Source organism: Rutilus rutilus, assembly GCF_951802725.1.
Source record: "Rutilus rutilus genome assembly, chromosome: 5".
In the NCBI taxonomy this organism is placed as follows: Eukaryota; Metazoa; Chordata; class Actinopteri; order Cypriniformes; family Leuciscidae; genus Rutilus; species Rutilus rutilus.
In genome coordinates this window covers 45,859,487-45,876,639 of record NC_140213.1, presented here as the reverse complement: position 1 = coordinate 45,876,639, position 17,153 = coordinate 45,859,487, and the positions used below count along the sequence as shown (strand labels likewise).

Sequence of the window (17,153 nt, the reverse complement as noted above, 5' to 3'; positions counted from 1 at the left end):
ACCGTCTTTGTTTGACAGCCGCCACCAGGTCCGGCCCAGAGAACATGGAGAACAGACTGTCCCCATTGGCCGAGGAGGTCTCGTCACTCGAACTGGCTGAATCCCCCTGATTGGCTGACCAGCCGCTGTTGACCGCCTCCCTGCTCAAACACAAACATCTTTATCACACAGCTCTGTGGAATACTTGATTCTGATTGGCCAATCGCACCATCCAGCGGTGTGTTATTCCCCGATAACCACCTCTGAGAACAGAAACACAGGCTCACTGATGTCAGCAGCGCTATACATTGCTAGGAACGTTTTTTCTTCGTGGAAGTTTTGCATTTAGTGAGCTAATAAAATATTAAAACTCAGTCTAATCAATATTTTGTGTACAGTTATGCCATCCAGTATCATGGACTCGCTCTCTCTTGTTTCATTCAAACGCAGCTGCCGCCATTTTGTGACTATTGTTTTGTACACTGTTGGATTATGAGATACAAACAGGTACGATTTTAAAACAGTTAAATCTGAAATCAATATCTCTTATCTCCATAATTATTTATGTGGTTCTAATTCTGTGTAATAAGTGTTATGACTGTATACCGCATCTCTTAAATGCCCGTCTAGTTTGAACTTGCCGCTGTAACGGCTCTCTCCGCGGATGCTCTGTGTTTAAAGACCACCATTTCGTGTCTAATTATATACTTACGTTGCAAGTAGCCGTGTAATAAGCAGGATAATGTACATCTAGCCAGTTGTTATCTCAGAATAAACCCCTTCAGGCTGATGAAGACCCCTCCGCTTTACGTCAGGGGTTTATTCTGAGATAACAACCGGCTGGATGTACATTATCCCTTACATATCAACATCCAAAACTATTAACGTCAATGTTTCCACTACAGGACACCTGAAATAACTCATGTTGAGCACCATGTGACTGGTCATGTGTCACTCACCCTTCGCTGTAGTACTCAGGGTGTGCCCAGCCCCTGTGCTGCTCCTCGGGGTGGGGCCAGTTACTGCGGGGGTTGCTGGGACGGCGGACATGTTGAGCCTGGCGTTTCTGCTGCATGGCCTGATTGACCCCGGCAACATAACGAGCAAACTCTGGATCCGAGCCCACTGACCGAGACCGAGACAGAGAGATGTGTGGGGTTAGTCCTGCTCTTTGTTTAAACTGTCCAGCACAGCAGAAACACATAATAGAGTCCAACACACACACACACACACACTTAGTCACTCTCTCTACACACACACACACACTCTCTCCACTCCACTCGCAATTAGATTGGACATTACATTTGACAATTATTGCATGCTTTTTGCATTCAAATAAATTCTAAATTCATTACAACAAAATTGCACTGTCAATTTGATGCATTCTTTCAGAGCAACTAATTATGAAGTAAAAGACTGCAATAAAAAAGTAGTAATAGTACAATAATATTTATTTAAAAAAAATGGCAGATAAAAATATGCACATTATGGAAATGTAACTGAATGAATATATATGTGTGTGTGTGTGTGTGTGTGTGTGTGTGTGTGTGTGTGTATATATATGAAAATTTCAGATTTGTTGTTAAGTCATATAGCAATGTTTGTCATCATACATTTGAATTTATCTCAGCATAGCTTTAATTAAAAAACTCTTTAGTCAAAGTAAGTTAAAAGTATACATAAATCATTAGATCAGAACAGTCATTCTCTACCATGCAGCGGAGTTTTGCTCAACCAATGACAGTCAACCACTACAAACACATCTCTGCTCACCTGCAGGGTCAAAGGGCATGGAGTCTCCCAGCACCCCAAACAGACTCTGCTCGCTCTGATCTCGGTTGGGCCAGGTGTTGTTCCGCGGTCCCTGCGGGGGCTTGTGTCCGAGCATCTCCGACATGACGCTGTCCATGTATGTGCTGACCAGCCCGAGACTGTAGAGGTCAGAGCTGAGGTCGGGCAGACCCGGAGCGGGCCACTGCGTCAAGGGCCCGATCGGTGACAGGCCACCCAACGGACCCTGGGGCCACTTACTGGGAGCTCTGGGCTGCTGGGAAGAAATCTGTGGAGAAACTGGGGCTTGCTGTTGCTGAGGCTGACCAATCGGCTGCAAGAGATGCTGGTAGAACGGCAGGGTCGGTTGCGACTGCGACTGCGTTTGCGTTTGCTGCTGTTTTGGTGTTGAAGGAAGTTGCTGCTGCTGCTGCTGCTGCTGCTGCTGTTGTGTCTGTTGCTGTAAGGTTTGCGCTAACGTCTGCACGGCGTTATGAGACACTTGCGAGGTTGGCGGTTTCAAGTCGGACGCATTTGTCGACGCAACCGAGTTCCTTCTCTTCACCAACGGAGACGCCTGCTGGGATTTACCCATGTTGAACCCTGATAGGAAGTCGATGACGTCTTGCATCTCCTGGTCGGTGGGGAGGTTCATGCCCTGCTCGTCTGCACCGTTGGCGATGTGTGTGTGGCTCGGGTCGGGGGTGCAGGGCATGCTGCTCATCTGGAGGATGCTGTGCAGGCGTGCGGTCTTGTCGTCGGAGTTGGTGCTGCTCCGAGACGGGGTGTTTGGGATGGAGTAACTGCCGCCCGCGCTGGAGTTGGACGAGGTTTTCTTGGTGAAGCGTGAGGTGAGTTTGGAGATGGTTTTGGGGAGGCCGCTGGAGGATTTGGTGCTGTTCCCGGGGGGGAGATCGACGGGGCCGCCGTAATCAGTCGTGTCCCGTTGAAGCTGGATCTGAATGGTGGGCAAAGTCTGTTCCCTGCGCACACACACACACACACACACACACACATTAGCAGAGAATAACAACCTCTCTCTAATCAGTGTTATTTTAGTGTCACTGACATCAATATTATGATTGTTATATTTTCCATTTTCAATTTAGTTTAAGTTATTCTGTTGTTTTTGTAATTTTTTTTGTGTCTCTATAGTTTTTGTTTTTTATTTCAGTCATTTATTACACACATAAAATGTTTGTGTGTGTGTGAGAGAGATAGAGAGTGAGTGCGTGTAAAATATTCTACTAAAATGTATATACATGCATACATTTAGTAGAAATTTATATATATTATAAATACATATGTATATTTAATTTTCTACTAAATGTATGCATGTATATACATTTTAGTAGAATATTTTGCGCACACAAAAAGAAAATGTAAAAATTTTAGTGATTCGTTGAGTTTGTCATTTTTATTAGTTAAAAAAAACAAAAACAATTATATATATATATATGATTTGTATTGATATATATTTCAGTTATTTTAGTACATCAAGTTAAACTAAATGAAAATAAGAAATGTTGCCTTGGCAACTTTTTGAAATATAAAAAAATAGTTAAACATCCTTATCGTGATCTAACGAAAAATGTCAGATTCCTGTTTTGATTCGGCACTGAGTGACCTAAGATGAGTGTGTGATCGCAGCTCTATACACTGACTTGCGCTCCTTCCAGCGGTGGAGGTCGAACACAGCCGTGTAAAGCACGTCCACCAGGCCGAGGGTCTTCTCCGGATCCAGACTGCGCTGCAGCAGAGACATCGTGGCTGGATCCTCCTTCAGACACCTGACAGACAGAACAGAACAGAAGATTACACTTAGAAGTCTTTTATTTATTTTGCCATATCCTCAGCAAAGGCTAAACTTTGAGGAGAAGCTTAAACTTAGAGAAATTAAATTAAAACAGACAATTATTTACCAAAAATGTAACCATATTTTTCTTGCAAAAACAATAAAATATAGCAATCATATAATCCCTTTAAGTTTTATATTTGATAGAAAAGATGCTTTGAGCTAAATTGACCCAGTTTAACAGGGGTTAAAGGTCTTGCCACCACCAGCAATTTTTTTTATTACTTTCACGGGCCTCAGAATATTTGTTGTATGAATATCTGAGCATGTAATATCAGAAGAAAGAACAGAGCCTCTGCTTTTAAACAATAAAGTTATTTCTTATCAGCTCTTGAATGTGGGCAAGTTTCATAAAAAAAATGCTAAATTTAAAAAAAAATATTCAAAGACTACAATGTGCATAATCAAGGCTTTTATCGTTCGTTTCTGCTAATTTTTTGCCTGTTTTGATCCAGAGATTCAGTTCTCGTTCAGAAGATTTGCAATAGCGCCCCCTACTGTATAACAGTGAAATCACAGAGAAAGCCGGCAAATTCAGTCAATGGCGGTGAAAGAGTTAAGAGCATCAGGTTTCATTTTTTTTCATACATATTCATACAACATTAGCCATCTCAACTTTGAGTAAATGCAGTAAAGCAGCTTGAAAACTCTAGCAAACTACAGAGGATGTGGATCTAGCAATTGATTTCAGTGATGCTGAGATTTAATAAACTAGTGCTATAATACTTTACCCTATACAGTAACTCACCATGTGGAGGGAACCTGGATCACAACTTTAGATCCTTCAAGACAGATCTGAGGGGCGTAAGCTTCCTTGTTCTCGATCTGAGCCGTGTCCACCACAACCTGCACAAACACATCATCATCATCAGGTTTAATAACTGTACACACTGTAATGAAGCTCTGCCAGTGAATGAATCATTCATGTTACCCGTTCTGTGATCATAAATCATTTCTGTCAAACAAACAACTGCCAGAAAGCCGTTTCCACCAGAAAACACAAATGAAATATTTCCCACAGTTCTTGAAAAGAGGCCGTGAAGTTTGAAACAGGGAGTGTGTTTCCTATCAAACAGGAAGTGGGCTATTGTTATTAATAGCGCAGGTGTATCCTCAATGTGACTCAAATGATGGGGACTCAACACACACACGCCCAAAGGTCACGGTCACTCTGACCACACACAAAACAAGGACAGAAACGGCGTAATGGAAACGGCTTTATGATTTTTCATAAATCATTTTCCTGTAGCCGGTGGCCTTTTCCAAAACCTTGAGTTCAGACCTTCACTCTTCCGTGTGAACGTTGCGGACAATGAACCAATAAAACTACGCTGGAGAATATCGGCTGATAGAAAGTTTCCAGGCTTCTGCTGTGAACACGTCTCAGGGCGGATCAGTTACTGCTCACATTTGTGAGGTTTATGAAATCAAATCTAATAAATTTGATAATTCATAGTTGTCTTTGAGGCACTTGGTATCATATGATGACATGTGTCCAGTCTACTACAGAGGTGTCATTGATTTTACACTCTCACACATATACACTCACACACACTCACACATAAACACACACACTCTCACACATAAACAATCACACACACTCACACATAAACGCACACTCACACACACTCTCACACATAAACACACACACTCACACATATACACTCACACATACACACTCACACATATACACTCACACATAAACACACACACACACTCACACATATACACTCACACATAAACACACACACACACACTCACACATAAACACACACATATACACGCACACACTCTCACACATATACACACTCTCACACATACACACACACACACACACTCTCACACGTATACTCACACACACTCTCACACATATACTCTCACACACACACACTCTCACACGTATACTCACACACACACTCTCACACATATACTCACACAAACACACTCTCAAACATATACACACTCTCACATACACTCAAACACATATACATGCACACACTCACACAAACACACTCTCACACATATACACACTCTCACACGTTGCTAATAATGAAGGTTTCCGTCACGTTTCCTGGGTGTTTGTCATGTGTGCAGATAAATATGAAGATGTGTGTGTATTTATATGTCATCTTTATGTGTTATATACAGTAAAACACTAATGATTCTGAGGTTTAATGATCTGAATGTGAATCAGTCATCAGCTTTATCACATAAAGAATGTAATGCTTTACAAAGAGACACACATCAGTTTCCTCATCAAGATCTGCTCTTAAATGTTCTCTTTCACTTCACGTGTCCAAACTGGTTTTCATGTTGATTTTGGCCATAAATAAAATAGTTTAAGTAATTACATATTTAGAAGAGAAACTGTTTTGATGAAACGTCCTGATAAACGTCTAAAATGTGAAGATATTTGTGTAAAACATGAATGTTTTGCGTCTTTATTGCAGGTTATCTCAGGATAATATTGACCACTTCTAAACACTGTCAGCACTGCTTTGGCTCCCTATTAAACATTACAAACATTTTAAAATCTTTCTACTTACAAAGCACTAAATGGTTCAGCTCCTCAGTACTTGAGCGAGCTCTAAACGCATTATAATAGGGATGCACCGATATGAACATTTTGGCCGATACCGATAATTATTTATATTTGATAATCGATATATTGGCCGATAAATCAAAATTTCGGATAGCCTGATTACAAAAACAAAAGTTTCACCATTAAAATCCATGTCCAAAGCACACAATTATAACGTTATCATTATAATTTTATGTAGCCTATATAACAGCAACTGTATTTTCCTTTATTGAAGTGATTCCAATCATATTTCAAGCAGTTCAAAAGCAACAGCATCTGAAGTGTCTCAGCTGAAGGAAATAATACATTATTTATCGGCTTTAGTATATCGGCCAAATTTTCTTATCGGGCCGATAACGATAACATAAAAAAATGAACATATAGGCTGATACAGATATGGTGGCCGATATATTGTGCATCCCTACGATCTCTAATATCTAGAAGATCAAAATCAACTGACGGTAGATCATCTTCCTATTTAGCAACAAAACTTTGGAACAGTCTTCCTAGCCTTGTTCAGAAAGCAGACACACTTAAATCCAGACTAAAAACATCTCTTTAACCTGGCGTACACAACACATTATCAATTTCTATTATTCAAATCAGTTAAATGATTGTTACTCTGCATAAATTAGGTCAACCGGAACCGGGAACACCTCCTATAACACCCGATGTACTCGTTACACCGTAAGAAAGGCATCTACGCTAATATTAGTCTGTCTGTCTCCTCCTCATCTCGAGGTTACCGTAGTCAGCCGGATCCGGTCCACATCCAGATCAGACGGTGGACATCTAGACCTAGACACGACCAAAACACAGCCCTGAATGTCAGCGTCTACTAGACAATCCCTGTGAGGCCTCGTCGGCACGACAGTCACCGGCACAGATCCTCAGCAGAGACCGTGTGAACCGAACCGGTCCTCCACACAGACCCTATGACCAGCTTCACAGCTTGCAGAACCGCTTTATAGATGAAATGAACTAATGGTTACACTTTATTTTAAGATGCCATTGTTACAGTGTAATTATATATTCAAGTAATATTAATAAACAACATGTACTTACTATAGGGTTAGGGTAGGATTAGGGTTTGTTGCATGTAATTATGCATAATTTACTGTTATTTCAATGGTAAGAAAGTACATGTAACATTTGTAACAAGGACACAGTAAAATAAAGTGTTAGCAAACTAACTGAATTGATTAGCCTGACGTCGTCATACTCAATTCTAGTCAGAATGTGAGTCTGATACTTCTCCATTGAGCTTTGATTATGGGGCGTGTTTCAACCGAACCAGGAAAAAAAATTCCTCTGCACTCAATTGGATAGACCTACAACCAATCAGAGCAACGGAGTAAGTGACGTATGTTTTTCATTCATGTTTCCGATCGCGGTTCTCTGTTCCTCTTTTAAAATTAATGCGCTGTCGATATCTTCTATAACAGACGCGATGGCGGAATCTCCACATGATGTTTTATAAACAAATTTCAGGAGGAGCACATTCAAATAATCAATCCAATCAACCGTCTATCAGCATGAGAGGAAAGCATATATTTATTCACTCGGTCAACTCACCTAACATGACAGTTTTCAGCATCCCTGCACTCACTCTTGGCTTGTTCTTCCACAGCCAGGAATACGGGGGGAGTACTTTGGGTTCGGGCCGAATACCGAGCCCGAAGCCTCTCCTCAGACAGCACGCCAAATATGCATTTATTCTATCTGACTTATTTGTAAGCGTGAACTCATGAAATCTCAATTCTTCAGCGGCAGTCATTTGAATTCAACCCAAGCGCTCGTTGATGACGTGGATGATGACGTTGCTTATCTGTCCATCATCGTATAAAGCCCGCCCTGACAATTTGATTGGTCCGAACAATTTTTGTTCGGGCATAATAGCTCCTCAACGGAGCGAGTCCAGACCGAACTTCCCGACCAAAAAATATTGTGGGCGGGGTTCGGGCTGGCACCCAGGCTATGAATTGATGATCTTCATAACGAAACTGAATCAACACTGAAACTGAACAACAGCCGAAATCCATCACTGTAAAGCTGCTTTGAAACAATCTGTATTGTATAAAGGGCTGTATAAATAAAGGTGACTTGACTTGTATAAAAACATCTGCTAAACGTATAAATGTAAACACCACAAAAACAAAAAGAAAGTGATTGGTGGTTTTATGCATCTTCCTGTCGAGTGGCCGGCTCCGCTCTGGAATAAGCTGCAATGTGGTTAGATATGCCATGTCAACATCTAAGGCTATTTTCATGGCAAAAATTAAATTACAAAAACACAAATATCATATAAATACAATAAAACCAAGCAAACAAACACAACAAGTCATATATTTTTTTTTTATTTTTTTTTTTATTAACAATCTTACTAAATAAGTCATTAAAGGGATGGTTCGGCGTAAAATCAACCTACATCCTTATGCATCGCTTTCTGCCAGGACTTTTACGTGCTTTTCCCAAACGTCGACGTCCGGGTTAGCGGTAGCATCAGGCAAGTGTCATTTAAATAAACTCCTGATGTACTTAAAAACTTTCCAATGCCTCGTTTTATGAGTACAGAACCTATTTGTACTACTGTATAAGTTTGGTACCATTCTGGGCATTATTAGTGGGGTAATGTACGAGAGACAGCCTTGGATCCATTAGCGCCTGCACTAAACCATCCGGCTGATATCTCTAAATAAGCTCTAACTTTAAAAATGTTCGACCAAGGGGAAAAAGGCTTCTGGGGGGTGTTTGGCTCGAGGTCATGGTGCAAAGGACCCTAGGTTGATTTTACTCCGAACCATCCCTTTAAGTGAAATAACTTCATAAAAGAGCATTCTACTTGTATTAAACCCAGGACAGTCCAATAAAAAATGCTGCAATGTGGACCAGACTCTCTGGCGTCAATCAAACATGTGAAACTCACCAGTCCCGCCTGCCCGAACAGCAGCTGTACTGCGGTCTTACAGGCTCCTCTCCAGCTGGAGGGACACACCTGGTTCAGGACCTCAGTGACGGGGGAGTCGTCCCGCACCGCCACGCCGTTCTGATCCAACGCATCTTTGATCAGCTGCAGCACGGCATGCTGGGAAGAGATTACATTTGAATAAATTAGATGATTCTCTTTACTATAATGTTTTATTTGTAAAATGACTGTACAATGTAAATAATAGACACTACTGTTTGAAAGTTTGGGGTCTGTTATGCTCACCAAGGCTGAATTTATTTGATTAAAAAAATACAGTAAAAAACAGTGAAATATTACTGCAATTTAATATAACGGTTTTCTATGTGAATATATGGTAAAAACTAGGGATGTCCCGATCCGATCTCGTGATCGGAAATCGGGCCCGATCACGTGTTTTCAGACTCGATCGGAATCGGACGTTACCTCCCGATCAGGACTCGGATATATATGTATATATATTCTCATTATTTTTTAACACATATATAGTTATGCGGTGGCACAGAGTTACGCCGTTTTCACACTGCACGCGTTAGCAGAGCATAAGCAGCGCAGGAGCAGTGTGTATTGTGAGCAGTGTGTATGGTGAGCAGGAGCAGGACACGCGCGTTTTGCTTTCACACTGGCAGCGTTTGTCACGCGCGGCTGGACCGCGGGTTGTGTAGGCTACAGACAGAGTACTCTATAATGGATAAGTTGGCATTGCTTTATTTTGTTTTCAAATACATTTAAGAGAAAAGACTTGTCAAGAAGCTTATTTTATTAATAATTTAATTTATATAACTTTTGGTTCATCTTTGTTTTTATTGTTATGGCAACAAGTTTGTTTTTGGACATTTGTTTTATTTTTAAATTGCTGTTGGTCATTTGATTGACTGTTTAAAACACAATAGATATCATCAATGCACTTTTTGGATAAAACTGCGGTGTATTTTGGCCATGATCAATGTATTGTCACTTTAATTAAGCAAAAGCGGCGCAGCAAAAATAGACTCGGCGCCGAAACGATCGCGGCACTTCTGCTCTGCTACTCACTGCCGCGCCGCCTCTGCGCGCAGTGTGAATGCTCTAAAGCCTGGTTTAATCTGTTAACATGGGCGGCGAAAAAATACGCGCTGCACGTTCTGCTAACAATGCAGTGTGAAACCGGCGTAAGAGTTAGGAGTGCAGTTCCTAAAAGCACATTACTGGCTTTGCAAACACTGTAGCACTTTTATTTTTTATTTGTTTACATGCCTGCCGGGTATTTTAAGTTGAGGTGCTATTTGTTTATATATTAGACTTTTTTTATATTTGCTGTTGCACTAAAGTCCAAAAGTGAAGAATTTATTTATTACTTGATTGTTCAAGCTACCTCACAGAAGTGCTCTGTTTGTTAACAGAGTTGTTGAATGTTAAAATAAGGTGAATTAAATAAAAAATAAGGAACATCCTGGATCTGTTTTTTCACTCTTCTTTATTCTTTTTTTTATGTATTAAGTATCGGATCGGGACTCGGTATCGGCAGATACTCAAAATCAAATGACTCGGACTCGGACTCGAGGGCAAAAAAACCTGATCGGGACATCCCTAGTAAAAACGTAATTATTGCATCATTACTCCAGTCTTCAGTGTCACATGATCCTTCAGAAATCATTCTAATATGATAATTTGCTGCTCAAGAAACATTTATTATTAGTATCAATTAGGGATGCACCGATTGGGAAATTCTGGGCCGATACCGATACCGATGTTTAACATAACAACTTGGCCGATGGCCGATGCCGATGCCGATGTTTTTTCTTTTTGTTATTTATTCCTTCTTTTGTGCCACGGAAACATACAAGTCTTTCGGCTCTTGATCACACTATCCTAGAATGAGCACAAATTCAATCAGACCAATTTATGAAACAAAAAAAACCTTTAATGTCACTTTCTGGTTGACAGTTATAACCTTATTTATAAGTTCTTTTTCAGTTGTTATGAGGAGCAATATGAGAGAGAAATTTGGTAATCATTGTCTGACCCAACAAAAAAAACATTATAATATTCATTTTATTTTTCGTGTTCGCATTTATGAGGGAAAAAACACGGGTGAATGTTCATACCAAAATATTAAATTTTAAGCGCGCACGCGCTCTTCTGCGAGAGAGAGAGAGAGAGAGAGAGAGAGAGAGAGCCCCGACCGCGCGCGCGCTCTCACTCACTATTCAGAGCGGTCAAGCTTCCCCGTACTTTTTGACAAGAGTCCTTGACAGGGAGGCCAGAGCTTCTTTGCAGCTCAAGTCGGCGGCGGTGTGTACAGTTAACGCTCTATCTGTTGACGGCGCTGAGGGAAAAGCTCCCGCCACTGGAAGAAGCGGTCGCCGCCCATTTGTGTCCTCCTGCGCACCCATCAAAGCCGTGCAGAACGTCTTCAGCACTCGCGGATCGTGCATACTCCGCCGCTTCTTCTGCTACACACCATGGTCGTTCTTTTCTCGAGAAAAGGAGTTTTCTCATAGAAAAAAATAAAATAAATGCGTCATTGTACCCAGCACTTCTGAAAATGCACTTCCGAATGCGTCTCTGTCCCCAGCATATCAAACCAAACTGACGCCCATGTGACATCGGCGAATGTCATTTTTATTTCCCGATGGCCGATGGCAGTTAACGAGGCAAATATCGGCCGTTACCGATGTTCAGCCGATGCATCGGTGCATCCCTAGTATCAATGTTGAAAACATTTGAGATGCTTTATATAAATTTTTTTTGTGGAAAGTTTATTTTTCAAGATTATTTGATGAATAGAAAGTTGAAAAACAGCATTTATTTAAAATAGAAATCATTTATATCATTATAGATCTCTTTACTGTCACTTTTGACCAATTTAAGGCAGCCTAGCTGAATAAAAGTATTAATTTCTTTAAGAAGAAAAACTTTACTGATCCCAAACTTTTGAATAGTATAAAAAAAAGCACTTAAATGGTCTTTAAAAAGCCTAATTTCCTTAAATGAAAAATATAAAAAAAATTTGTTTTGGATGTGAACTAGGTTTTGTGAGATTCACACACCAGTGTTTAAAACCGTCTGAGACATGCATGTTCCACCTAGTTTTATCCTTTCTAATTTGTGTACTTGCTATCATAGATGACATTTCCAGCTGGATCTTATCTCTAGTCAGAATTCATAATATTGTGTTCTGAGAGTGTACAGAATACCGTTTTGAGCTTGAGGTTATCTGATGCACTTTCGTTGAAGGAAACTCCTCGGAGGAGATGAGAGCCGATCTGGACAGGAATTGTGGGTAATTCACACTGGATTGGCTGAGACGTAGTGTGAAACCGTCCGGCCTGCTGGGCTTCAGCGTCACTGCAGCAGCCCTGCACACACACACACACACACGGCAATAATCAAACACCGTTCATATGCACACACAATTAAACCAAATAAACGACAACACAAATGCATGTGCCTGTGAAGACGTACCAAAGCAATGTTTACAAGTAACAGCTTGAGAGCTTCTGAGGAAGTTGCGGAATTGAAATGTTATATAATTGAGAGTTCGGCAAGCAGTTTGAGATTTTAGGATTCCCCCATTCAAGTAGATGGGATTTGTGCAGCACAGCATATTTAAATCTGTGGACATTCACGTGTCTCTCTGTGTGCGACTGCTGAACACATGAACATCCTGAGAGAAGCTCTAATCTGCACTAAGCTGTAATTCCACACACGGCAAACATACCTGCAAAGCTGCTTCCACTGATTTGGGATTAAGGTGAAATCCGGCCTTCAGCGCGTACTCACTGTGACCCAAAGAGTCTAACGCCACTTTATACGCCTGCAACACACATGCACACAGCGTCAGTGGGTCAGTCTGGGGCTCACAAAAAGCCTCATTATTAACACAATACAAAATTATTAACTTTAAATTTTAATAGTACTATAAACTTCTGGATCTATAATACTAAAGATCTCCGTTTCTACTGTTACAGGTTTTGCACCATCATGATTTTTTGCATTTCACATACAAAGTGATCATTACTTTCTTAAAGTAAAAATATTTAATGTGCCCAATTAATACGAGCTCTGATATAACTATTGTTTAAAATAGTTATAAAGTAATTAAAGCATTAAGTAGCTCAAACAGTAAAGCAATGCACTAGTAACGCCGAGGTCATGGCTTCGATTCCCCGGGAATGAATGAACTGATAGAATGTATACCGTATAACTTAAGTGCGATGTCGCTTTGCATTCTGCCAAAAGCATAAATGTACATACTATATAATAGCATTTATCAAATAATTATCACAATTAAACTGTGATGACATGGTGTAACCCACCAGTCATCACAAAAAGAAAACTTACAATGACAAACAGATTCACTTTCACTAATTATGATTTTACAGCACTAACAGGAAACTATTGTTAGCATGGTAAACTGTTGTAAACGTGTGTGTGTGTGTGTGTGTGTGTGTGTGTGTGTGTGTGTGTGTGTGTGTGTGTGTGTGTGTGTTCACCTGTAGAGCGTTGTCGATCTTGGCGTTGAGCTCTTTGAGCTGGTGTTCAGGTATGGAGGTGTTCTGGGAGCAGAAGAGCTGCTGTACCTGAATGCCAGACAGACAGCCGTCTCTCCCTCGCTCCCTGAGACACGCCGTCACCTGAAACACACACACACACACACACACACACACCTATTTAACATACAAAATTTCCTGCTACACTGCTGCTGCAAACATTTATTTATTCAAATAGTTAAGGAAGGTAGTATGCAGTTTGAACTGAATAGGATAACAGAGACTAAATACCGCATATATAAATAAATCTGTTAAATCTGAGTATGTTGCATTGAACTGAATGAAGAACAATATATTGATATATTGATTTTTAATATTTTAATGTAGGGCTATTTTCTGTCCAATTTGTGTGGACATTTTTCTTTTTTTCCCCTTTTTTTGTGTGTTTAATTTAATTAGTGATTCTACGTTTAAATATTGATGATTACAAGTTTGGGGGAAATGCAATTAATCTCAGCAAATTGTGCAATTAATTAGGTTTTTTTTTTTTTTTGATTCCCAGCCCTAATATATATATATATATATAATATATATATATATATATATATATATATATATATATATATATATATATATATATATATATATATATATATATATATATATATATATATATATATATATATATATATATAAACAAAAAGGTATATTTAAAAAAAAAAAAGTTACATATAATGTTATATAAATAAACTATAAATTACAATGAAATATTCCTAAATATATTATAAAATATAACTAATATAAATGCTACGTGAATTTTATAATAAAATATACATTAAAACATTCATTTTGCCAGAGCTTGTTGACTCAAATGCATCAGTGTTTTATTATTTTAGGTATATGAGCTTGAGTATTATAGCATGACAAACTGGACATTATAAAATAATATATGGACAAAAAAAATGGGTAAATATCACAGAAAAATATAGAATATAAATATTTTTAAATCTAAAATGTAATGATTATAATTAAATCCTTTTGACTCCAGGTTGGTTGTTTATGCACTGATCAGTGGTGTTGTTCACCTCGGACGCTCCTCTCCATGAGCGGATGGCTTCCTCCAGCTCCGTCAGGGGTCCGGGGTTTGTGTTCTGCGTGTGGGCATTCCCACGTCTCTCCTGAACCTGTGCCAGCGCCTCTGCCAGGCAGGACTGTGCCACCGGCTGGACTTTCTGCAACGCCTGCGAGAGGAACTGAAAGTGCACCTGCATGACCGTCAGGAAGCAGCGGCCCAGCACCTGAGAAGGAGAGTCACATCAAGCCTTTAACCATCAAACATCAAACCCAAAAATCACTTTCCTGGTCTCATTGTGAATGGTTCATCAATGCATAATGCATATAGACAAAAAAACAGTCTGCTTTTATCAAAAGAAGTCACTCAAGGTGATGCTTTTATGTAAAAACAAAAGAAATATGTGAAAAATATTGCACTGAAAAAGATTCAGCCTTTACGTGATTTCAAATGAAACAAGAAAATGAGTGTTTACATAATATATATGTGTGTGCTGTGCATAATTATTTTGTATATAAATACACACACACACACACACGTATGTATATTTAAGGAATATTTGCATGTATATACTGATTATATTTATATATAATATAACAGCAACATATACAACATATAGCTCGTAAAAATAATGTAATATAAACACTAGATCATTGTGTGCTCAGACCACTTACAATGTTTGTTCTTTGTCCTGTTAGAATAATGAATACAATTTAAAATTGCTGTGGATCGACACAAAATCGAGTCAGAATTGCAATTCATGAATTGCTTTTGTTCATAAAGAGAGGCAGGAGACAGGCCTGTCACCCCCACCTACACACACATGCACGTACACGACCGTGCAAAAGTTTGGGGTCAGTAAGACTTTTAATTTTATTTTTGGGGGAAAGAAATAAAATAAATCAATACTTTTGTTCATCAAGGCTGAGTTAAACTGATCAAAAGTTACAGTAAAGACATTTATAATGTTAGAAAATATTCTATTTTAAATAAATGCAGTTCTTTTGAGAACAAAGAATCAAAGAATTTTGAAAAAAAATTGTGCACAATTGTTTTCAACACTGATAATAATCATAAACGTTTCTTGAGCATCAAATCATCATATTAGAATGATTTCTGAAGGATCATGTGACACTGAAGACTGGAGTAATGATGCTGAAAATTCAGCTTTGATCACAGAAATAAATTACAGTTTAAAATATATTAAAATAGAAAACAGTCATTTTAAATTGTCATAATATTTCACAATATTACTGGGGTTTTTTTGTATTTTTAATCAAATAAATGCAGCCTTGGTGAGCAGAAGACACTTCTTTTAAAAACAATAAAAAAATCTTACTGACCCCAAACTTTTGAACGGTAGTGTATATATTTAAGAAATATTTGCATGTATATATGCAACATATAACAGACTTCAAACACATAATTCAGACTATAAACAGTGGCGTACATCTGGTGCTGATGTTTTATTAACACGCAGGACCAAAACCATCAAGACCAAGAAACCCCATCGAGGTCAGCGCACCAGACAGCGCTTGAAGTTCTGGGAAACGGCGGTCGATCCCGATAGTACCGAGCACGTTCGGGAACATTCCCAGACACAGAAGCATTCTGAACAGATTTACAGTGTTACCGTCGTATCGCTTCCTAAATAGGGAGTCTTTCCTGACTCACGTCTTACTCACCGGCACGGGAAAGTGGAGACGAGCTCGTAAAAATAATGAGATATAGACACTGGATCATTGTGTGCTCAGACCACTTATGATGTTTGTTCTTTGTCCTGTTGGCCCTGCGTATGTTTTCAATAAACAGAATAATAAGATTCAGAATTGCTGTAGATCGGCATAGAATCGAGTCAGAATTGCAATGCATGAATTGCTTCTGTTGATAAAGAGAGAAGGCAGGAGACAGGCCTGTCACCCCCACCCACACCAGAAAGGGTTTCTTTTACAGGTATCTGCTGAAAATATCCACAGGCCAAGTTGTAAAGACAGAAATATGCCATCTTGTGCAACAGGAGACAGGAAAAACAAGGTGGCGCCAGTTTCAGTCTTTCACCCCTCGCGCAGAAGCACCTGAGAGACGAAAGCATTTATAGGAACCGGTCTTAAATGCTAGCTAAAGACAGATTTAGACTAATAAATCAACTAACTGTAACACTATGTCCTAACCAGACGTGATGCGATAAGATTCAAGCGACGAATAATTTGTCTGTCCACACTAGACGCGACTGCGAGATGCGTAAAGATCAATCAGAACAGTGAGTGGGAGGAGTCAGCCAATCAGAACAGCATGTGGGCGGAGTCTCACGGCACCAGAGTGTAATCTTGACGGCACTCGCAAGAAAATGGATAAGTAGCTACATAATCAAATTCACTAATATTGACGTTACACCATTTAAACATTATTAAAAATACATAGGCTACTGAGTTACTAAAACAGAAAAATATATTACT

At 39.4% G+C, this 17,153-nt stretch overlaps 1 protein-coding gene across 3 annotated transcripts in view; it reads right to left on the bottom strand.

Moving 5' to 3' along the window:
* Positions 1-17,153, bottom strand: part of garre1 (granule associated Rac and RHOG effector 1) — a 45,296-nt gene that overhangs the window by 4,082 nt on the left and 24,061 nt on the right. For all 3 annotated transcript variants that reach the window (XM_084409618.1, XM_084409617.1, XM_084409619.1), the window contains exons 3-12: positions 14,711-14,923; positions 13,629-13,769; positions 12,854-12,949; positions 12,330-12,491; positions 9,112-9,270; positions 4,353-4,450; positions 3,414-3,539; positions 1,753-2,732; positions 939-1,104; positions 3-140 (exon numbers count right to left, since the gene is read on the bottom strand). In XM_084409618.1, coding sequence (XP_084265744.1) covers positions 3-140; positions 939-1,104; positions 1,753-2,732; positions 3,414-3,539; positions 4,353-4,450; positions 9,112-9,270; positions 12,330-12,491; positions 12,854-12,949; positions 13,629-13,769; positions 14,711-14,923 — 2,279 coding nt within the window. The remainder of the gene's footprint in view (positions 1-2; positions 141-938; positions 1,105-1,752; positions 2,733-3,413; positions 3,540-4,352; positions 4,451-9,111; positions 9,271-12,329; positions 12,492-12,853; positions 12,950-13,628; positions 13,770-14,710; positions 14,924-17,153) is intronic.